This window comes from Schistocerca serialis, chromosome 3, assembly GCF_023864345.2.
Source record: "Schistocerca serialis cubense isolate TAMUIC-IGC-003099 chromosome 3, iqSchSeri2.2, whole genome shotgun sequence".
NCBI lineage: Eukaryota > Metazoa > Arthropoda > Insecta > Orthoptera > Acrididae > Schistocerca > Schistocerca serialis.
Window position 1 is genome coordinate 773,920,105 of NC_064640.1, and position 23,832 is coordinate 773,943,936.

Genomic DNA, 23,832 nt, shown 5'->3' on the forward strand with positions numbered 1-23,832 from the left:
ATTTGCATCTGCAAGTCTTATCCTTGTCTGCATACACTGTATTAAAAGTCTGTAAACCATTTTGACCTGTTCAGAATGCCACTGCTCTGATGGTAGGATTGCCCCTGGTCTAAATTTTGATCTGCTGATGTCGCGCCTAATAATTTGCATTTCACTGACTGAGAACATAGAGCCTAATCGTGATCACAATTTTGGATACATTACAGAAATTATAAGTTTCTGGGGTAATTAATGACACAAATTCTGTGAAATATTCTGCGAAACATTTCCGTAACACTGAAAAGAAAAATGAAGTCACGTCATTGTTGTCACTGCATATTGTTTAAAGCTAGTCAATGGTTCATTTAACAAATGTACATTAATTCACCAAGTTTTTAAACAAAAATTTAAACATCCTAAACCTATCAACATGCTAAGCACTGTGTTGTATACTTGTAATTATATTTAAGAGGAATTTTGATCGATTCACTGATTTTATACTACACATTATTTGTAACGTATGTTAGAGACGAACAGGAGTCAGATCATGAATCAAAGACAATGTATGTAAACCATACACTTCATTTCTGTCTTGGATCCTTTAAACTGCACCTCATGGTAAAATACTTAAATGAAAAAGAAATTAACCTGGTAAGTCAGGAAGATCAAGCGGAACATCTATTTGTGGGACCTCTCCAAGATCTGGTGAATAGAAGTAGTTCTCTCCTGTATCGTGCTCTAGCTGCTCCCGCTGAGATATTGACAGTGGAGCAGCTTCCATATGGTGTTCGTCTTCATCCAAAATTTGCCGAGACTTTGTTAGAGCACCAAGAGGATCCAGCATGACATAACGCTTGTACCTGAAAAATACAACTAGTCTTCATATTTTTCCTTTGATTTTCTTTGTTTCCGCATTGGTTTTAATGGCAAAAGCAAACAAGAGAAAGAATCAAATGATGGAAACAGATTTAAACTTATTTAAATCAATTGCTTGCTGCACCATCAACAGAACAGGCTCTGCTAACGGTATACTACACCTCCCACATTGCTGGCAAGGGGTTCTACACAACGCTGGTGACTACTTTGAAGGACAGTAACAGGTGAAAACATTTAACTCTTTTGTATCGGTTGTGAATAATTAGTTGCCACTATTTCAGTTTCAAACCTCATAGATGTCTTAACGCTGTAGTAGGTATCATCGGCTCTTCCAATCTAGTGAGCTGCAAAATGTTCTCTATGCTTTCATAAATCTGTCACTGATCAGTTCTAGCCCATGTTTTATTGCTTACTTCTTTGTAGTCGGTGTTTGTTTCCTGTACGAACTGACTCTCAGTCTCGTAGTGTTTCTGTTGCAGATTCACATTCTGCATTGGAGAATCTTCTTTTATTTCTGTAGGCAATGCAGTGTATTCCTCAGGATGTGTGCTGTTGCAGTCTAAGTACAACTGCCCAATTTGTGTCACAAATTCCTAATTGCATGGTATTATATGTCACTTATACATCTGCCTCTGATCTTGCTTCTCTGTTACACTTCAGAGTTCTGAGTTTTCACCAGAAGCTTCTTCCTGCTTTTTCGTAGGTGCATGATGCTCTGCTTTTGTCTGTGTTGTATGCTCTATGATACTTTATGCTCACTTTCTGCCAGGAATTTCTTGCTCTTTCAGTGTCCCCCCTCCTTGATTGTGATTTATGTTTCTTACATAGACAGCACTTGATGGTGTCATTAGAGTCCTCATTGCTTTCTAGTGTTATGAAACGTCTACCCATAATCTGTTTTTAAAATCTGAATTGTTAGGAGGGTTTGATACGAGTGACATCCATCTGTGTTCCTTGTGCATTCTTTACACATATGTTTACATGGCTGACACACTGCCGCTTGTTTAATTTTATTGTAATCTTTTCTGATGTAGCCTTCTTCCCCACAATGTCCACAGATTATTATTTATTTATCACAATATTTTGCCAAATATCCAACGTCTTGGCAGTGAACGCACCACCTCGCTACTAGATAGTCTTTCACTGAAACTGAACGAAACCCAAGATATACTTTTTGTTGCTTCATGGGGGCTGTTGTAACCTGAGGGCTCGCTTCAAAAACTTGATGGACCACTTTTCTTCACCTTGGTTCTGTCCCTAATCATACTATACAGCCGCTTTCTAAGCTTTCTTTAGTCAGTTCATCTTCAAGGTTTTGCACTTATATTGTGTCTTTTAGTGTCTACATCTGTCTCCTCTGGGATGTCGCATAGTACTATTAAAGGTCTCTTTTTCTTAGGCTGTTCACAAATCAGTCTCTCTTGCACCTTTCTGCTCTTCATTATCTTTTCTGTGCCACTTCATGTAGCAGTTTCCATCACGACTATAATATTGGTTTGTTTGATCTTCCTTATACAAATTTTCTCTTTGGTGGAGTTTATTAAGGTCATTACTTTTGTTGCATTGTTCACATTGCCACAATTTTAGCTGCAGAAGCTGTTTTGGTTACGCCTCTACAAGGTGGCATTGTTAGCACCGCAACTGCTTATGTTTTCAACCATTTTTGTGAATTTTTTTCTATAACTGTCTTTACTTTTTGTAGTTGTTCCAAGCTGCCAATTAATAAAACCTGCTCTACCGCCCATTGCGACATTTTATCCCGTAATTCCACTTGCCATTCACTTGCACTTGCCTGTGTCATATTTTGTCCAGAAAATTCATTTTTGATAAATGTCATCAGTTCTTCATACCACTGTTGTAAATTTACTGCTTCCCTAATTGTTGCAGTTTTCCCTTCAGCATTATCATTTAAATTAGCTGTGTGAATCAGAACCATTCCTTTCCGGGTAGCCATCGTGACTACATCTGTTAGCCCATTTGATGTCAAACACACTGCACCACTGACTTATGTTGCTTTCCATTGAGTCACCATAAGCAGCACTGTACAGTGGGTGTCAGGTGTGGCTCACCTCATATTGGTCATGGCTGATCGGGATGGCGGAGCAGCTAGCAGCAGCAGTGGGCACCTGACACAGCACTGTGGTCTGTGTGCCTTTCCTCAGCTGATGCAGAGCAAACGCCAATGCGAACTCTTCAAGCTGGCGGCAACCGATCCCACTTACAACTTTAAGTCACTCACCCTGCCTTCTTTCCACTTAATGTCTCTTCAAGAAAATGCACACTTGAATAATTGACATTTCACTACTTGCAAGTGCAGGAACCAGCTGCCAAAAGTGGCACATGCAACACGAAAAAACACCACATAAATGTGGAGCTAACAACATACAGCCGATCCTGCGGCCATCTTGCCACTGTCAAGTTAATTGTTGGAATTTTTACTGGCCACCCAGTTCCACCATGACAGTTTTAGAGTCATTCAAAGAAAGTCTATGCTCAGTCTAGTTGTTTTTTGACCATTTTGAATGATCAAAAACAACTAGAAGAGCACAAGGGCAATTGCAAAAGAGGAGAGATTTACAGATCAGCTCTTACAGAACATGCTTTGCAGCCAACAGACCACAAGAGACAGGTGCTTCCAGTTCTGTTACCTGTACAGTCACTTTTAAGTGCTGCAAGTGTCTTTTGCGCTCTCCAACAGAGTGGATGTGTGGATGGGATCATTTTTATGCAAGATGGCACACCTCTGCACATTGCAAATACAGTTAAGAAGCTGCTGAAGTGCCATTTCGGAAATGCTAGAATTATCAGCTGCAATTTCCCTACAGCCTGGCCATCTCTATCACCTGATCTTAATCTGTGTGACTTCTGGCTGTGAAGCTGTCTGAAAGATTTTGTGTTCAGTGTTATAATTGCAAACTTAGCTGCATTGAAGGCACACACTGCACAACACATTCTGAACGTGACCCCGGAAACAATTCAATCCCTTATGGAACATGCTGTTTCTTGATTTCAACTTGTTGCAGAAAATGGTGGACAGCATATTGAACATGTTTTGCACCAGTCACACGTACATTAATAATTCGATTTGATTTTGATTGATGCTTTTATGCTGTTTTTGGCCTCAGGACAATTAAACACCGATTTTTCCCATCCAATGTGATATGACCTTGCCGTGGTGGACCAGCTTATGTAAAGACAGTATCACACATTTACTCTGTGTAATACAGTTTGTTTAGTGTCAAACGTGTACTTTAGGCATTGTTGCATGATGCATTCGTCATTTGTGGTCGACTACACCATGTCAAGGACCTGTTATGATGTTCCCATAAAAATGGTATTCAGTTTCTCATATAATTTCTGGTAATGCGATGAAACTACTGTTTTTTTCCCTGGTGTTCTACACTTACATTGACCCATGGATGGACTATCCTATATGATGGTCAGTCCCAGAAATATGTCTAGGTACTTGATATTATTCAATGTTTCTCTCTTAGATATTTACATCCTATTACCTACTCTCATATAAGAAGATGGAGTTTAGATGTTGTACATATTAGAACAGTGATGTAATTATAAAGTCGTTAGTATATTTGTGAATGGATGGCTTTCATATTCAAAAAATATTTGGAAACTTTTTCGTACTGGTGATTAACCAGACATTCCCTGTTTACCATTTAATGACCTATACTTCTTGTTTCTATGACACTTCAATTATGATGCAATACTCCTCGAACATACACATACACTATATGATCAAAAGTATCCAGACACCTCCAAAAACATACGTTTTTCATATTCGGTGCATTGTGCTGCCACCTACTGCCAGGTACTCCATATGAACAACCTCAGCAGTCATTAGACATCGTGAGAGAGCAGAATTACATCTGTACACGAGATTTCCACACTCTAAACATCCCTAGGTCCACTGTTTCCGATGTGAAAGTGAAGTGGAAACGTGAAGGGACACATACACCACAAATTCGTACAGGCCGACCTCATGTGTTGACTGACAGAGATCGCCAACACTTGAAGAGGATTGTAATGTGTAATAGGCAAACATCTATCTAGTCCATCACACAGGAATTCCAAACAGCATCAGGATCCACTGCAAGTACCACACAACATCAGGACCACTGCAAGTACTATACTATGACAGTTAGGCGGGAGGTGATAAAATTTTGATTTCATGGTTGAGTGGCTGCTCATAAGCCACACATCACGCTGGTAAAGTCCAAATGATGCCTTGCTTGTAGTAAGAAGCATAAACATTGGACGACTGAACAGTGGAAAAACGTTGTGTGGAGTGACGAATCATGGTACACAATGTGGCAATCCGATGGCAAGGTGTGGGTGGGTATATCCCCGGTGAATGTCATCCGCCAGCATGTGTAGTGCCAACAGCAAAATTTGGAGTTGGTGGTGTTATGGTGTGGTCTTGTTTTCCATGGAGGGGGTTCGCACCCCTTGTTGTTTTGCATGGCACCATCCCAGCAAAGGCCTACATTGATGTTTTAAGCACCTTCTTGTTTCCCACTGTTGAAGAGCAATTCGGGGATGGCAACTGTGTCTTTCAACACAACTGAGCACCTGTTCATAATGCATGGCCTGTGGTGGAGTGGTTACACAACAATAACATCCCTGTAATGGACTGGCCTGCACAGAGTCCTGACCTGAATCCTACACAACACCTTTGGGATGTTTGGAACTCAGACTTCGTGCCAGTCCTCACCGACTGACATTGATACCTCTCCTCAGTGCAGCACTCCGTGAAGAATGGGCAGCCATTCCCCAAGAAACCTTCCAGCAACTGATTGAATGATTGCCTGCGAGAGTAGAAGCTGTCATCAAGGCTAAGGGTGGGCCAACACCAAATGGAATTCCAGCATTACCGATGGACGGCGCCACGAACTTGTAAGTCATTTTCAGCCAGGTGGCCGGATACTTTTAATCACATAGTGTATCTGGAGTTTATGTGGTATGTGATTTTTTTTAATAGTTTTTATTGCTTGGCAACAATTCTACTCACATGATTTTCAAAGATTTCTCTGTTCATTGTTTTTAGACATTGCACCATACTCAATACAATGAAGTATTCCGCATGTATATGAGGTAATTCCTAGGCTATTAGGTACTTGTATTAGTCTGACATTACTGATGTTACTTTGATATTCTGGCAACATGCAGATGTGAATTTGTGAATATATTGTACTATTAAAAAATGTTATATTATACATTAGCTATTTTCATAATGATCGATTGTAAATCATGTTTATTTCTTGGTTTGTAACATCTTCAATGGATACACTCTTTGGTGTGGTGTCATACATTTACTGTTGTTCTACAGGTATCCTTGATGCTTAGTCTCTGTACCTGAGTTGAATTAGTCACAGTAGTTCAATGGTAACTTTTGATGTGTATCATAATATGCCCTGGAGTATGGCATTCATCTATAGCATGATATATGAAATGTAAAAGTTGTATTATTTTTTGCTTTGTAAGATGTTAGTACGTAACGAATATGGATTGTGTATTTTTTGTCAGTAACATATATTGTTCATTTCTGTTTATTTTGTATAGTCCCTGGATGATGGCTGAAAAACCAAAACTGGTCAGAGTAAATGTGTAAAATTCAGTAAAGCAAAGTTAACATGCATGTCATAAAATAGGTAGCAAGAGACCCGAGTTCGAATCCCAGTCTTTGTACAAATTTCATTTGTCACTTCATCTGCACATGTACAGGAGATACAAAATGACTTAGACAAAATTTCTAGTATGTGTGATGAATGGTAGCTGGCTCTAAATATAGAAAAATTTAAGTTAGTGCAGATAAGTAGGAAAAACAAATTCGTAATATTTGAAAACAGCATTAGTAGTGTGTTCCTTGACACAGTCAGGTCGCTTAAATATCTAGGTGCAATGTTGCAAAGCAATATGAAATAGAACAAACTAGTAAGCATTGTTCACGGGTGTCAGTCGCAAGTCCTCCTTCACCAGCACTCTCATGAGAATACAACCAAAGCGACATAGGCTACCTAGTGTTGTCTTTACTGACCATTTCAATGCACACTTCACTTGTGCAGGGTTGGGCAACAAGTCCTCCAAGCACTGGAGTGGTCATTGCGGATTTATTCTTTGACCACAGAGGTCATCCAATCTTACTCCGTTGGATTACCATTTGTGGGGTTGGCTTAAGAGTGGAGTCCACAAGTGCAGAGTTGACACAAAGGAGGAACTTCTTGGTGGTGGTGGTGGTGGTTAGTGTTTAACGTCCCGTCGACAACGAGGTCATTAGAGACGGAGCGCAAGCTCGGGTTAGGGAAGGATTGGGAAGGAAAGCGGCCGTGCCCTTTCAAAGGAACCATCCCGGCATTTGCCTGAAACGATTTAGGGAAATCACGAAAAACCTAAATCAGGATGGCCGGAGACGGGATTGAACCGTCGTCCTCCCGAATGCGAGTCCAGTGTGCTAACCACTGCGCCACCTCGCTCGGTGGAACTTCTTGCTCATATGTTACATGCATGTTCTCTGTTAAAGAACCATACAAGTGAGCTCAGATTAACAACACAGCAGCTGTCTACAAGAGCTGCAAAATGCATTGCAGTTGACTGTGGACTTTTTGAACACCTTTTATGAGGAAACACACACAATTAAACAAAATATTAGAGCACAATGTTTCATTCACTATCACCTGCATTTGTCCCGTTCTGTACTGTTTTCACTAGTTTCATCAGAAACACTTAAGAACAGGACTTAAGTTCGTATGACCTTTTTTGTTCAGAATTACTACTACTACTACTACTACTACTACTACTACTACTACTACTACCATCATCCCTCAAAGCATGTACCTTCCTTCCAGTTCACCCTATAGAATACTGGTACAGCCATTTCTTGAGTACTGCTCATGTGTTTGGGATCCCAATCAGGTTGGATTAATAGAAGACATTGACCCATTTCAGAGGTGGGGTACTAGATTTGTTACTGGGTTCAAACAACACACAAGCATTACAGATATGCTTCGGGAACTCAATTGAGAATCCCTGGAGGGAAGGCAATGTTCTTTCCAAGGAAAGCTATTAAAAAAAATTTAGAGAACTCGGGTTTGAAGCTGACTGCAGAATGATCCTGGTGCACCAACATACATTTCATGTAAGGACCACTAATATAAGATAAGAGGAGTTAGGGCCCATACAGAGGCATATAGATAATCTTTTTCCCTTGCTCTATTTCCAAGTGGAACTGGAAGAGAAAGACTAGCAGTGGTACAACGTACCCTCCACCAAGCACCATACGGTGGCTTGTGGGTTATGTATGAATATAGATGTCGATATAGATACAGATGTAGATTTGTATTCCATTAACATCTCTGCTCCAAATTTGGAGTGCTGTATAACAAAGTACTTCCCAAATGTGTGTCCCTGACAGAACTTCTACAAGTTTTGCAGACCCCAAACATGCTCAGTAGAAAGTCCACAAAAACAAGAATGCCATTAAGAAATCAGTTCACATAAAGCACTGTTTTGCAACAACCTGAAGGTTTGTTTGAGAGTGACATTTACAGGAGGTTCTCTGTGGACATAGTTAACATGAGACAGAGCTGAGTAAAGCTTCAATTACTGAACTAGGCACAATGACAACAGCAGATGATGCACAGTCCAGACAGTTTAAATCTCACAGGAAGATGGATACTGGACTGTGCACCATTCCACGAGAGACTTCATTCAGGGAGATTTATATATTCGGCTTTTACATGTCATCATATATTTCTTTGAAAATATACATCAGTATGATGTGAACCGAGCACATCAAAGTGAAAGTAAACGTGAGTTATGTGTAGTACCAGCTTACTTAGAATTTTTTTTTCTTTTACATACATGAAGCACTCCATTGCTGAACAGTAAAATAAGAGAACTGGACTGACAACACAATGTAGTCTATTGTGATGCATGTCTCTCAGTATCACTTACGGGTTTTCAGAAGTGTTGAATAGGAGTAGGGAGCTAATAGAGTCCACATCACTAGGGAGACTCCCCAGTCCTTCTTCAGGGGCAATTTCCATATTTCTTCTTAACAGTTTACTGCTAACTTTTACATGAAAAAACTGCAATCTGTCCTGGAACAAAGATTTCGAACAGATTTATAACAATGAAATGCAAAGCAAAACTAATAAAACTAGGCTGTCATCTCCCAGAAATGCCTGAAAATATTACACCCCCCCCCCACCACCACCACATATGCTCTCTCTCTCTCTCTCTCTCTCTCTCTCTCTCTCTCTCTCTCTGTGTGTGTGTGTGTGTGTGTGTGTGTGTGTGTGTGTGTGTGTGTGTGTGTGTGTTTGTGTGTGAAGATTGCTGCTACCCTTCAAAATGAGCCCCAAGTTCACTGTTTGCTGAATAGTATCAAAGGCTTTTTAAAACTCAATAAACTTTGCATCACTATAAGCTCCACTATTTCCTGTCTCCTAAATCTTGTGAATGAACAAAGCAAGCTGCATTTCACACAATTGGTGCTTGCAGAATCCTTGTTAATTCCTATACAGGAGTTGTTTGGGCTCCAGGAAAGTCACAATATGCTGGCACAATATAATTCTGTAGGAAACTTACAAGGCTATAGTTCTGTGTACAAGTCTTACTGATTGAAATGGCTGTAGCCTTCTCCAGTCGTGTGGCACACTTCATTGACCCAGTCACCTGTGGTAATCTGAATGCTAGAAGAGGTGCCATTTCCTTCATATATTCAATACAGAATCTAACGGACACCTCATCAGGTTCTCTGGCCTTTCCTGCACCATGCCATTTGAGCTGCTTTTCAATTCTGCAGTCCCAATTTCCATACCTGTTATTTTTGCATCTGTGTGATGGTCAAAGTTATGATATGTACTATGGTCTTCTTCAGTAAAGCAGGTTTGGAACACTGAATTTGTCATCTTCCATCTCAGTGCTATTATCATGAAAGAACCTGTAGACAGATGATCTTTTTGTTCCGGTGACTGATTTATGTAGGAACAAACCTTTTTAAGGGTTTTTAACAACTCAGAAGGTGAGATTTTACTTTCAAATTCACTGAATGCTTCGTGTATGGTTGTCTTTGCACTAGTTTTTGCTTTGTTCAGCCTTCTTCCCTTTTTTAATCGACTATACACCTATTTTTTTTTTTCCCTAATATTATTGCCGAAATGTGATGAGTTTTTACCATCTCTCACTGTCTTCTTGACATCAATTTATTTGGCACGTAGCCTAGAATATGTATGAACTTCTGCCAGAGATTCTCTACATTCTTTTTCTCCCACCTGAATGTTTGCTGTCGAGTGCACAGATCTGTTCCAATCCTTTTTCTACTGCACTTGTTAATCAGAATTATCCTTATGCCTTAAACTTTTTGTTTAATAGTAGCGACTGATTGTGTTGTTGCTGATCCGCACATGGTTTGGCACTTTACTGCAGCTGATAAACAGTGGGATTTCCCTAACCTGATTTTTTTGTTTTTAAAATAAATCTGCATTGCACACATACTCTGCTACTGGACTAGCTGCTTACTGAGTGGATTGCATGCGTGACCTGGTAAGGGGGGACCGGTAGAAATCTGAACCCAAGGGGGAATCAAGTCTTATTCTATATCTTACACTTGTGGGCTATGTTGTTAAAAACCAGTGTGAAATGCCACTGTAGAATGTAATAAGATTTATTTGAATCTTCAAATCCCAGGAACTAAGGTAATCAGTGACAGCAATGGATATGGAGGTACATCAATATTAAATCTTATACTTTCTCGTAGTTCACCAAAGATCTTTTATACCCATGTGTGTTGATTCTTTAAATTTAGCAAATATTTAGAGCCTACAGAGAAAATTTGAATCCCATGTTGCATGAATCACAATAAATGTGAAACATATTTTCACTGCTACCTGCCAACATTTTAAGAACTAAAGGTACCATCACAAATATAAGCAGCCACAAAATTTAAATCCAGATATACATTTCTTTACTGAGGAACAGAGCAAGTCTAGACTTTATCGTAGACAATAAAATTAAAAAAATATTACAGGCAGACCAAATCTCTGATGGAATGGATAAACTTGATCTAAAACTAAACAAAAGATATTACTGATGCAAATAAGTACAAGCATTAAATAACATATTAATTATACATCATGGTTTCTTAAGATACAGTGTAAAAATAGATGCAAAGTTAGAAGAAACAGACTCATCAGACAGGAAGTAGAAAATTTAGGTTATGAGAATTTATTTACTAATAGGGTGGTATACAAGACTGAATAAAGCAACAAGCTCAGCATCTTAGAAAATGAATCTCGTATTGGCATCTTGTGGAGTAGCAGTTAGCACCCTGACTGGCATGCTGCGGGTCACCAGTTCAAAACTTGCCACCAGCAAATATTTGTTATTTAGTTGTGTCATTTCTGGGAGGTCCTTGAAACTTATTACATTTGCATATTCTGAAATATTCTATGTTTGTAGAAAATCAGCACTTTCCACACAGGAATTCGGTTCTATTCTGACTGTATGTTAGTGTAAACTTGCTTTCAGTGCTAAGTGTTGTGGTTCACTGATGACCGTGCTTTTGGATTTGGACTAAACTGTGGTTACAACATGACATTATTTGATAGAGATGCCAGATACTTCAAAACATCTACATCAGTATGGCTGTAACTAGCCAAAGTAAAATTCATAGCCTACATTGACAAGAATGTGAATACAAGCACTTCATCATTCCAAGGGCCCATATATTCAGAGACCAATGGATTGCTGCAAGTCAGCTGCATAGCAGGCATCCGTCAGTATTTCCCAGGGGGAGAGAGAGAGGTCAAAACCTGCCAAATGACGAAGGATTTGACTGAGTCCTCAGTCACCAAAGGTGTGATGACATGATGTATTTGGTAATATGTGCTTTTACTTGTACAGCACGGCCCAGCAGTGGTTCAGGAACAATGAAAAGAAGCTAAACAGTTGGGACAAATTCCAAGCCGAATAAAAGAAAAAAATCTGGTGAGACTCCACAGTAAGTCAGCCAGAGAAATTGAAGAACAGGGCCAAGTGTCACAGTGAAATGACACAGTTTTACAAACAGAATGCTCTGGACCAATGCAACATAGTGGATTCAAATATGACAGAAGACAGCAAAATCTCACACTTGAGGAAAGGTGTTGCAGATGGCACATACGAAGTTGTGCTGGTCAAGGATGTAGCAATAACAAAAGAATTGATCAAGTAGAGGAGAGCAGTACTCAAAAAAGTTCCCCAGAAGATCAGAACTTACTGTTGTTCCACATCATTGACATCTGTTCATTGTAGAATCCAACATTTACACATGTTTGGACTCTGCAAACCCCTGTGAAGTGCAGGGCAAACAGTACTTCCCACTGTACCACTTATTAGAGATTCTTGCTGCTTCATTCACATAAGGTTGGTTGGTTCTATTCATATAAGGAGTGCGGAAAGAAAGATGTATTCAGTGCCTCTGCACATGCCGTGAGTAGTCTAATCTTGCCTTTGCAGTCAACACAGGATCAATAGGTGGGGGTGGAGGGTGGTTGTATATTCACACACACACACTTAATGCTGGTTCTCGAAACTTTGTAAGTACGCATCATGGGATACTTGGTGTTTTATCTTCAAGCATCTGCAAGTCAGTTTATTCAGTATTTGATTCACATCCGCCCATGGTTCAAATAAACCTGAGGCCATTTGCACTGCCTTTCTTTGTATTTCTTCAGTATTCCATGTTAGTCCAATTTGTTATGAGTCTCACACACTTCAGCAATTTTCTGTAAAGGGTCACAAAGGTGTTATGTGGGCAATTCCTTTATAGAATAACTGCATTTTCCCAATATCCTACCAATTAACCGAAGTCTGCCAACTACCTTTCCTACAAAGTCTGCCAAATGCGTTGCCTACAAGTGTGCTTCTGTGATCATTCCATTTCATATCCCCAAAAATTGTGACCCCCAGGTATTTGAATGATATCACTCATGATTCATTGATATTGTTTCTGCATCTTATAAAGTGCAATATTCAACATTCCTCAACATTTAAAGCAAGTTTCCAATCTTTGTGCTCCTTTGAAATCTTGTCAAGGTAGGACTAAATATTTGTGCAACTTTTTTCTGATAGTGACAACATTATGAAGTGGATGGACTGCTACTCACCATAGAGAGATGTTGAGTCACAGATAAGCACAACAAAAAGACTGCTAAACATGTGAGCTTTTAGCTGAAAGCTCACGTTTAGTAGTCTTTTCGTTGTCTGTCTGACTCAACATCATCTCTATATGATGAGTAGCAAGCTATCCTTTCCAAAATACTGTCATTATTCCATCCTGGATTTTCCATTGTTTGCTTTTTTCTGATAGTACTTTATTACAGATAGCTGCATCATCTGCAGAAAGTCTGAGGTTACTATTAGTACTGTCTGCCAAGTCATAACTCTCCATTGCTCACACAGATGGCACTCGTCAGTTACATGATTTTCCCACTCTACTTTGTCTGACTGGACTGGATGCAGTTTGTGCAATTTTCAGTACCTTTCCATTAACTCTCCATCCGTTAGCTTCAGCCATCAGTGGCTTTCTGTTATGCAGGGTTGCAGTGTTTATGAAACATTATTATGTCTTTGAGGACCTCTGTCATCCATGAGAGCACTACTGCTACAATCTAAAAGAAAGTAAATGTATGTTACTTCACTGCTTGCCTAGTTGCAATCCAACTTTCACATGTGTAATTTTAGGCATATCTTAAAATAATTACCGTTAATTTGCTGTTTATCTAGATTACTTACCTACAACAAGGAAATATTCTCTACACTTTTAGTGTACGGACTAAATGTCACAGGCTTTCCTAAAACCCATAGGGACAAGTTTAGCAGAGGTTCTGATGTATAGCTGGAGTGGTTCCACAAGCTGAGTGAAGAAGATTTGGCAGTGATATTGCTGACTCTAGGAACAAGGATTGTGTACATGAAAGTGGCAATGATTCAGGCACAGAACAAAAAGTATCAGAATATGATGAATATGAATCACAGGAAGAAGTAATCCAAGAGGACATATTTCTTTTAGGAAATGATGGAATAGCTGAATGGAGGAAAAGTAAATATCCAACTAATGTTAGAAGTTTGTAGTAACTTTTCTAGGGAAAGGAATGCCTAAGAGACAGATGTAAGAGAGATCAGAGCTTTCATTGGTTTGTAATATGAAATGAAATGATCGTAAGGCATTGGCCAGGAGGCCCTGTCCAGGGAAGTCTGGCCACCCTGTTGCAAGTCTTATTTCATATGACGCCACATTGGGCAACTTGCGAGTCAACGAAGATGAAAGGATGATGATAACATGACACCCAGTCCAAGGGTGGATAAAATCTCCAACCTGGCCGGGAATCGAACCCGGACCCGCTGCATGGGAGGTAAGCACATTACAATTCAGCTAAGCACGCAGACGGTTTGTAATATATGTGTGGATGTCTGAAATGTTGTAGAGTTGTGGGATAACTCATTGGGCAATGGACTTTAATCATGCTACTTATGCACAAGTGAAAACTGATTCAGGTCGCACTTGAGATGTCTGAAGTTTTATAGCATTCTTGATAGATGTATTCACAGAGAGAATGACAAGTTGCCTGCTATCAAAGAGGAACTGGAGCTATTTATGCACGGTTACCAAAAATATTTTATCATCTAGTGTATACCTCACTGTATTTGTGTATGACGTGTATTATATTTAGATTTAAATAAAATACTTCTAAAATCATTTGTATAGACCGTTCAAAGAATCCAAATTCACTGCTAATGTTTTAGATGACACATTCCATCCACATTCCATTGTCAAGCGAGTGACAGAAGGTTAATAAACAATGTGAACAGCAAAAGCCCCAGCACATTTCTGTGGGACACCATAGAAGTTGCCTCTACACCTGTCAATGACTCCGTCCAAGATAACATGCAGTGTCCTCCCTAACACTAAATCCTCTATCCAGCCAGAAATTTCATTTGATACCCCATATGTTTGTACTCTTGGAATTTATTTTGTAAAGGAACATTTGAAAACGGAGATCAGCATTTCTACTTTTGTTTTGCTACACTCAATTTCAGTTCCTGTGTCATCCACAGATACCTGGAAATGCTAACATTAGTGTCACTGACAGCCTTTATGTATGATCAGAATTTTTTAGGTTCTGTATGAGCTATTCTAATAAGATTCTATCACAGTAGTTGGTTGGTTGGTTGGTTTGTGGGATTAAAGGGACCAGACTGCTATGGTCATCGGTCCCTTTTTCCAAATACTAAAAACACCCACAGAGAATTAAAAACGTTCAACATAATAGGAGACAGACGACACAGAACAAAAGAAACGTAGACAAGGACCAGACAAAACGAAATAAAATCACACAGAGTGTGACTGTGGTTGGCCGACCATAGTAACAAAAAAAGGAAAAGCCAACCACCGAAAACACATTAAAAACTGAGTTTAAAACCGTAGGCCAAAGGCCAGAATCAACACAAGACAAGAAAATAAAACATAAACACTCATATTAAATGATAAAAACCCCCTGCCCGAATAAAATGCAAAACTAAGTCCACCATGGCAGAGTCATCTAGTAAAAGTGCAGAGAGCGCGTCAGGCAGCGCAAACGTCTGCCTGAGCACAGATAAAAGTGGACAGTCCAACAAAATTTGGACCACTGTCAATGCCGAGCCGCAGCGACAGAGAGGAGGGACCTCACGGCGCAATAAGTGGCCGTGGGTCATCCGCGTGTGCCCAATACGCAGTCGGCAGAGGACGACAGACTCCTTGTGAGAGACTCGCGAGGAGGACTGCCACACAGTCGTCGTCTCCTTGATGGCACGGAGTTTGTTAGGGGTAGTCAGACCGCGCCATTCAGCGTCCCAAAACGAGATAACTTTGCGGCGGAAGACTGCCCTCAAATCACTCTCCGGGAGGCCAATGTCCAGGGTGGGTTCACTGGTGGCCTGTTTGGCCAGGCGGTCAACATGGTCATTGCCCGGGATACCGACATGACCGGGGGTCCACACAAAGACCACAGAACGGCCGCAACGGGCAAGAGAATGCAGGGACTCGTGGATAGCCATCACCAGACGAGAACGAGGGAAACACTGGTCGAGAGCTCGTAAACCGCTCAAGGAATCGCTACAGATGACGAAGGACTCACCTGAGCAGGAGCGGATATACTCTAGGGCACGAAAGATGGCGACCAGCTCAGCAGTAAAAACGCCGCAGCCAGCTGGCAATGAATGTTGTTCATAGTGATCCCCTAAAGTCAGAGCATAGCCGACACGACCAGCAACCATCGAGCCGTCAGTGTAAACAACTCCACAGCCCTGATACATGGCCAGGATGGAATAAAAGTGGCATCGGAAGGCCTCCGGAGGGACTGAGTCCTTCGGGCTCTGTGCCAAATCGAGCCGAAGGCAAGGGCGAGGCACATACCATGGGGGCGTGCGCAGAGGTGCCCGGAAAGGAGGTGGAACAGGGAGAAACCCAAGCCCAGAGAGGAGCTCTTTGACACGTACGGCGATCGGACAACCTGACCGGGGCCGACGTTCCGGCAGATGGACGACTGACTGCGGGAACAGGACACGGTAATTTGGATGCCTGGGCAAGCTAAAAACATGGGCAGCATAAGCAGCCAGTAAGTGTTGGCGTCGTAACCGCAGTGGAGGGACACCTGCCTCCACTAGTATGCTGTCCACAGGGCTGGTGCGGAAAGCACCAGTGGCAAGGCGTATCCCGCTGTGGAGAATTGGGTCCAGCACCCGCAATGCAGATGGGGATGCTGAGCCATAAGCCAGGCTCCCATAATCCAGACGGGACTGGATTAACGCCTGGTAGAGCCGCAACAGGGTAGATCGGTCGGCGCCCCAGCGGGTGTGGCTCAAGCATCTCAGAGCGTTTAGATGCCGCCAACACGCCTGTTTAAGCTGCCGGATATGAGGCAGCCAAGTCAACCGGGCATCGAAAACCACCCCCAAAAACCTGTGTGATTCCACCACTGAAAGAAGTTCGCCGGCAAGAGAAAGCCACGGCTCCGGGTGGACAGTACGTCGCCAGCAGAAATGCATAACGCAGGTCTTGGCTGCCAAAAACTGGAACCCATGAGCTACAGCCCAAGACTGCGCCTCGCGGATAGCGCCCTGTAGCTGACGTTCAACAGCTGCAATGCCAGTAGAGCTGTAGTAAAGGCAGAAGTCGTCAGCATACAGGGAAGTGGAGACAGAATTTCCCACGGCCGCAGCGAGCCCGTTAATGGCTATTAAAAACAGGCAGACACTTAAAACAGAACCCTGTGGCACACCGGTCTCCTGGACGTGGGAGGAACTATATGAGGCCGCGACTTGCACGCGGAAGGTATGATACGACAGAAAATTTCTGATAAAGATCGGCAGAGGGGCCCGAAGACACCATCCATGAAGCGTAGAAAGGATGTGATGACGCCATGTCGTATCGTACGCCTTCCTCATGTCGAAAAAGACAGCGACCAGGTGCTGACGGCGGGCAAAGGCAGTACGGATGGCTGACTCCAGGCTCACCAGATTGTCGGCGGCGGAGCGGCCTTTAAGGAACCCACCCTGAGATGGAGCCAGAAGGCCCCGAGACTCCAGTACCCAATGCAAGCGCCGGCTCATGATCCGTTCGAGAAGCTTGCAAAGAACGTTGGTGAGGCTAATGGGGCGGTAGCTGTCCAGCTCCAAAGGGCTCTTGCCCAGTTTCAAAATGGGGATGACAATGCTCTCCCGCCATTGCGACGGAAACTCACCCTCGACCCAGAGACGGTTGTACAGGTCGAGGAGACGTCGCTTGCAGTCCACTGAAAGGTGTTTCAGCATCTGACAGTGGATGCTATCTGGCCCGGGAGCGGTATCAGGGCAAGCGGCAAGGGCACTGTGAAATTCCCACTCACTGAATGGAGCATTGTAGGATTCAGAAGTGTGGGTGCGAAAAGAAAGACTCCGAAGTTCCATCCGCTCTTTAACGGAGCAGAAGGCCTGGGGGTAATTCGCAGAAGCGGAACTCATAGCAAAATGCTCTGCTAAGTGGTATGCAATGACGTCGGAGTCAGTACAAACTTCTCCATTCAGTGAGAGCGCAGGGACGCTGACAGGTGTCCGATAGCCGAAGACGCGTCAAATCTTGGCCCACACCTGCGATGGAGTGACATGGAGGCCAATGGTGGACACATACCGCTCTCAGCACTCCTTCTTGCCTTGGCGGATAAGGAGGCGGGCCCGCGCACGCAGCCGTTTGAAGGCGATAAGGTGGTCTATGGAGGGATGTCGCTTGTGACGCTGGAGTGCCCGCCGGCGATCTTTAATCGCGTCAGCGATCTCAGGCAACCACCAAGGCACAACCCTCGGCCGAGGGGACCCAGAAGAACGGGGAATGGCAGATTCGGCGGCAGTAACGATGCCGGTGGTGACCGATTGAACCACCGCATCAGTGTCATCACTAGAGAGAGGCTCAATAGCGGCAGTGGAGGAAAACAAGTCCCAGTCAGCCTTATTCATAGCCCATCTGCTGGGGCGACCAGAAGAGTGATGTGGTGGCAGTGACAGAAGGATCGGAAAGTGGTCACTGCCACACAAGTCGTCATGCACACTCCATTGGACAGACAGTAAGAGGCGAGGGCTACAGATCGAAAGGTCGATGGCAGAGTACGTGCCATGCGCCACGCTGAAGTGGGTGAAGGAGCCATCATTTAAGAGTGAAAGATCGAGCTGTGCCAATAAATGCTCAATGGTGGCGCCTCGACCTGTTGCCACTGACCCACCCCACAGAGGGTTATGGGCGTTGAAGTCGCCCAGTAAGAAGAAAGGTGACGGCAACTGGGCTAGTAGCGCAGCCAGCTCATGCTGCGCGACATCACCATCCGGGGGAAGGTAAAGACTGCAGAAAGTAATAGCCTGTGGCGTCCACACCCTAACAGCGACAGCCTCTAAAGCTGTTTGTAGAGGGACGGACTCGCTGTGAAGAGAGTTAAGGACATAGATGCAGACACCACCAGACACCCTTTCATAAGCTGCTCGGTTCTTATAATAACCCCGATAGCCTCGGAGGGCGGGGGTTCGCATTGCTGGAAACCAAGTTTCCTGAAGAGCAATGCAGAAGAAAGGGTGAAGGCTGATAGGTTGCCGGAGCTCAGCTAGATGGTGGAAGAAACCGCTGCAGTTCCACTGGAGGATGGTATTTTCCATGTCTGTGAAAGGCGTGACGGGACTGGGAAGGCAGATTACGCTGCTGGGTCACCTGCTGCCTCCGATGGAGCACCCGTGCAAATGCAATCCAGTGCGTCCGAGGGACCGGCGAGATCGAGGTCCTCAGCGGACGCCAGAATCTCCACCTCGTCCTCAGAGGCAGAGCTTGTAGGAAGCGGTGGGACGGGTGCCACCGCAATATCGTTGGTCTTGGGGACTTTCTTCTTCTTCTGCTTGTCGCGCTGTGCCTTCGGTGGTTCAGGCTTCATGGGCTTCACTGGGTCAGTCTCAGGGACAGACGACGACCGTGAGGCCCTACGACCAGGGACTGGTGGTTGTTTCAACCACTTGCGGGCGTCCACTTTTCCACTGGTCGAAACCTGCGAAGGGAGGTCCCCAAGGGATCCCTTACGGGCGAGAGTAGCCGAAGAAGTCTTACGCTTCTCCGGCTGGGAAGGGGGAGCTGACGTCCCCGATGGTTGGGAGGGTGTTGCTCCTGAAGAAGATGGAGCAGGAGCAACAGGGTGTGAAGTGCCCCCCACAATCAAGGGGGCCGTTGGATGCTGACCAATCATAGAACCAACCGTACGGGACGACACAGGAGATGGAAGAACCGTCGTTGCAGCAGCGGCGTACGTTGATGTCATTGGCACAGGATGGAGCCTCTCATATTTCCGCCTAGCCTCAGAGTAGGTCAGGCGGTCCAGGGTTTTATATTCCATTATCTTCCATTCTTTCTGGAAGATCCTACAGTCCGGCGAGCAGGGGGAATGGTGTTCTCCGCAGTTAACACAGATGGGAGGTGGAGCACATGGAGTATCAGGATGCGAAGGACGTCCACAATCTCGACATGTGATGCCGGAAGTACAGCGGGATGTCATGTGCCCAAACTTCCAGCATTTAAAACATCACATCGGAGGAGGGATATATGGCTTCACATCACAGCGGTAAACCATCACCTTGAACTTTTCGGGTAAAACATCACCTTCGAAGGTCAAGATGAAGGCACTGGTGGATACCTGATTATCCCTCGGACCCCGATGGACGCGCCGGACGAAGTGAACACCCCGTCATTCTAGATTGGCGCGGAGTTCATCGTCGGATTGAAGTAGAAGATCCCTGTGGAATATAATACCCTGGACCATGTTTAAACTTTTATGGGGAGTGATGGTGACGGAAACATCCCCCAACTTGTCACAAGCGAGCAACCTCCGCGACTGGGCAGAGGATGCTGTTTTGATGAGAACCGACCCAGAGCGCATTTTGGACAAGCCCTCCACCTCCCTGAACTTGTCCTCTAAATGCTCCACAAAAAACTGAGGCTTGGTTTGCATAAAAGATTCACCATCGACCAGCGTACAGACAAGGTACCGGGGTGAATAATCTCCACTGCTGTCTTTAGCCATGCGTTCCTCCCACGGAGTGGCCAGGGAGGCAAATGATCTGGGATTGAATTGCTTGCCGTTGAGGTTAGACTTCGATCGCTTAGAGACTGCTGGAGGAATCCCACCAGCGAGAGACGATGTACCACGCTTCATTGCGGGTCATCCGCCCTGATGCCACCCACTCCGACCAGGGGCTCTCCCCATGGGCGCCATCCAGCCACAGCAAAGACCACCTGGCAGGATGGCCTTTGCCGGGAGTCCCGATGCCCCAGAGGGATAGGCATCTACTCCTCGGCATACGTGGGGAGGTAGCAGCTCAGGCATCAGCAGTGCGATCCCTGTGTAGTCAGGGGGCTACCACCAAGGGGGTACATGACAACCCCACCACAACGGACTGGCTACCGTGCTGGATGTCGGGTGTCGAAATATCCATGTACATCACGAGGGCAAAGATGGAAGTGCACAATGGAGGGAATGTATGCTATCCGGAACACACTTCAGCGGACGTGGCCTGAAGCTCGATGTACATCCAACTCCATGACAAGACTGGGTGTGCCAGATCTTAGGGCAAGATGGATGTAAGATGCACCACGTAAGGCGTCCTTCTCCAAATGGTACGCACTAACGGAAAATTTTGAAATGTAGTAGTCAAACCCCTTAGGGGACCATCATATTAAAGGCCGAAACAGTTGAGACTCCTTTTAGTCGCCTCTTACGACAGGCAGGAATACCGCGGGCCTAGTCACTGAAGGTTTCACAAATTCACTTCTGACATTTAGACAAGTTTTATTTACCATTTTTCTATCTATATAGCTCTACGATTTGTTTTACAACTATTGCACAGCTCTAAAACTAGCTGCAATAAGATAATTTGTTTTATATTTTACACGACAGACCTGTTTCGGCTTAACTGCCATTATCAAGTGATAAGATTATCTATACATAAATCGTGACTGTTTTATGTTTACATTTGTATTGGCAGTTACGTCTAGTTGGATGGTAGTTACGTCTAGTTGGAAGTGACAATCATATTCCATCTACAGTAAATTTTTTCTGTCAAGTTGTGATGAGTATATTTTTTGTAATTTAAAAAAAAATACATTTTTGGTAGATATGTTGACAGATCAATATTTTGACAGTTCTTTATTACAGATATGATGTTACATTTTGTTGTTTTTATTTTCCTTTGAATTTTGTCTATAGCCTCTGCATGATATGTTTTCCATATAACAATTTCGTTTCATATTTATTATGTCAATAATGTTTTCAAGATAGTATTTGTGTTTAAGTTTGTGTGTTCATTTAGAATGTGTGTGGATATTTTCTTGAGTGGAACAGGAAATTGTATCTATGCTTTATAGATCTAGAAAAGGCATATGACCGGGTTCCTAGGAGGAAGTTACTGTCTGTTCTACGAGATTATGGAATAGGAGGCAAACTTTTGCAAGCAATTAAAGGTCTTTACATACATAGTCAGGCAGCAGTTAGAGTTGACGGTAAATTGAGTTCATAGTTCAGAGTAGTTTCAGGGGTACGACAAGCCTGCAACCTGTCTCCACTGTTGTTCGTATTATTTATGGATCATATGTTGAAAACAATAGACTGGCTGGGTGAGATTAAGATATGTGAACACAAAATAAGCAGTCTCGCATATGCGGATGACTTAGTTGTGATGGCAGATTCGATTGAAAGTTTGCAAAGTAGTATTTCAGAGCTAGATCAGAAATGTAAGGACTATGGTTTAATATAAAGTGCCAAGAAAGAGTACTGGAGAGGCAAAATGCGAGGAAGGCATGGTTACAAGACATGGACAATATTACACTAAAGGAGAGATACTATAAAATCCGCAAGGAAACACAACGAACTCTAAGACAAGAGAAGAGAAAACACTACAACAACATGGTAAGAGAAGCGGAGGATGATTTCAAGCATCACAGAGCAAGGCAGATGTACCAGAATATAAAAAAGTCCTTGGGAAAATTCACTAAAAGGGAACAGTTTATAAAGGACCATAATGGGAAAATACTTACAAACAAGAATGACATACAAGAAACATGGAAGACATACTTTACACAGCTGCTCAACTGCAATGATCCACAATATTACTTTACATTTGAAGAACCAGATACAGTTGATATACAAGTCACCACACCATCAGTAAATGAAATAAGACAAACAATAAAGAAATTAAAGAACAACAAGGCCTGTGGGGAAGACCAGGTATATGCTGAGCTTTTAAAAAATGGAGGACCACAATTGGAAATAGAACTACATTCCTTAATTGAAACAATTTGGGAGACAGAAAACATACCGGCCAATTGGAAAACTGCAATTATATGCCCCATCTTTAAGAAGAATGATCCCCTTGTCTGTGATAACTACAGAGGAATTGCCCTACTCGATGTCACGTATAAAATTTTGTCGATGTGTATACTACACAGACTGATTCCCATAACCGAAGAACTGATTGGGGACTACCAATGTGGTTTCCGCACTAACAGATCCACTTTGGATCACTTATTCACATTGAGACAAATAAATGAGAAGGCATGGGAATTTAATGTAGATATCCATATTCTATTTATAGACTTCAAGAAGGCCTATGATAGCATACACCGACAGACACTCTTAAACACCATGAAAGAATTTGAAATACCATTAAAATTAATCAAATTAGTTAAAATGTGTTTGGAAGAAACCATATGCAAAGTTAAGACACCTGCAGGAGAGACTGAAAATTTTAAGGTGTACACTGGACTGAGACAAGGGGATGCCATCTCACCTATTCTATTTAATATTATCTTAGAGAAGATTGATAGAGAATTCACCAAAACTAATCCACAAGGGATCCAACTGCAGGGACAGAACATTACTAGACTTGCTTATGCAGATGATGTAGCCTTAATAAGCACTTCAAAAGCTGAATTAATCAGGATGATGCAAAATTATTACAAAATAGCTGAGAAAGCTGGACTTCATGTGAATGAAGAAAAGACAGAATATCTAGTCATAAGTAAAAAACTCCAAAAGAATACACCACTGACCGTAAATGGTCTCACTTTCAAGGCAGTTGACCACTTCAAGTACTTGGGGAGTCTTTTTAGCAGAGACAATGGAGCAGAAATAGAAATAGACGCCCGTCTAGCAGCAGCTAATAGAACTTTTTACAGCTGTATCAAAATTTTAAGGATGAGATCACTTAGTACTGAATTCAAAATCCGTTTTTATCAGACAACTATTGTACCAGTAGCATTATATGGATGTGAAGCTATTACATTCAGGAAAAAAGATGAAGAAAAACTGTTGATATTTGAAAGAAAAATACTAAGAAAAATATTTGGACCAATCTTCGATGAAAATGTCATGGAGTGGAGGA

The 23,832-nt window shown here is 42.8% G+C and overlaps 1 protein-coding gene across 2 annotated transcripts in view; it reads right to left on the reverse strand.

Annotated features, from left to right (window-relative positions):
• The window catches only part of LOC126470618 (WASH complex subunit 1-like), an 89,179-nt gene that overhangs the window by 32,878 nt on the left and 32,469 nt on the right, over nucleotides 1-23,832 (reverse strand). For both annotated transcript variants that reach the window (XM_050098575.1, XM_050098576.1), the window contains exons 4-5: nucleotides 8,824-8,969; nucleotides 628-839 (exon numbers count right to left, since the gene is read on the reverse strand). In XM_050098575.1, coding sequence (XP_049954532.1) covers nucleotides 628-839; nucleotides 8,824-8,969 — 358 coding nt within the window. The remainder of the gene's footprint in view (nucleotides 1-627; nucleotides 840-8,823; nucleotides 8,970-23,832) is intronic.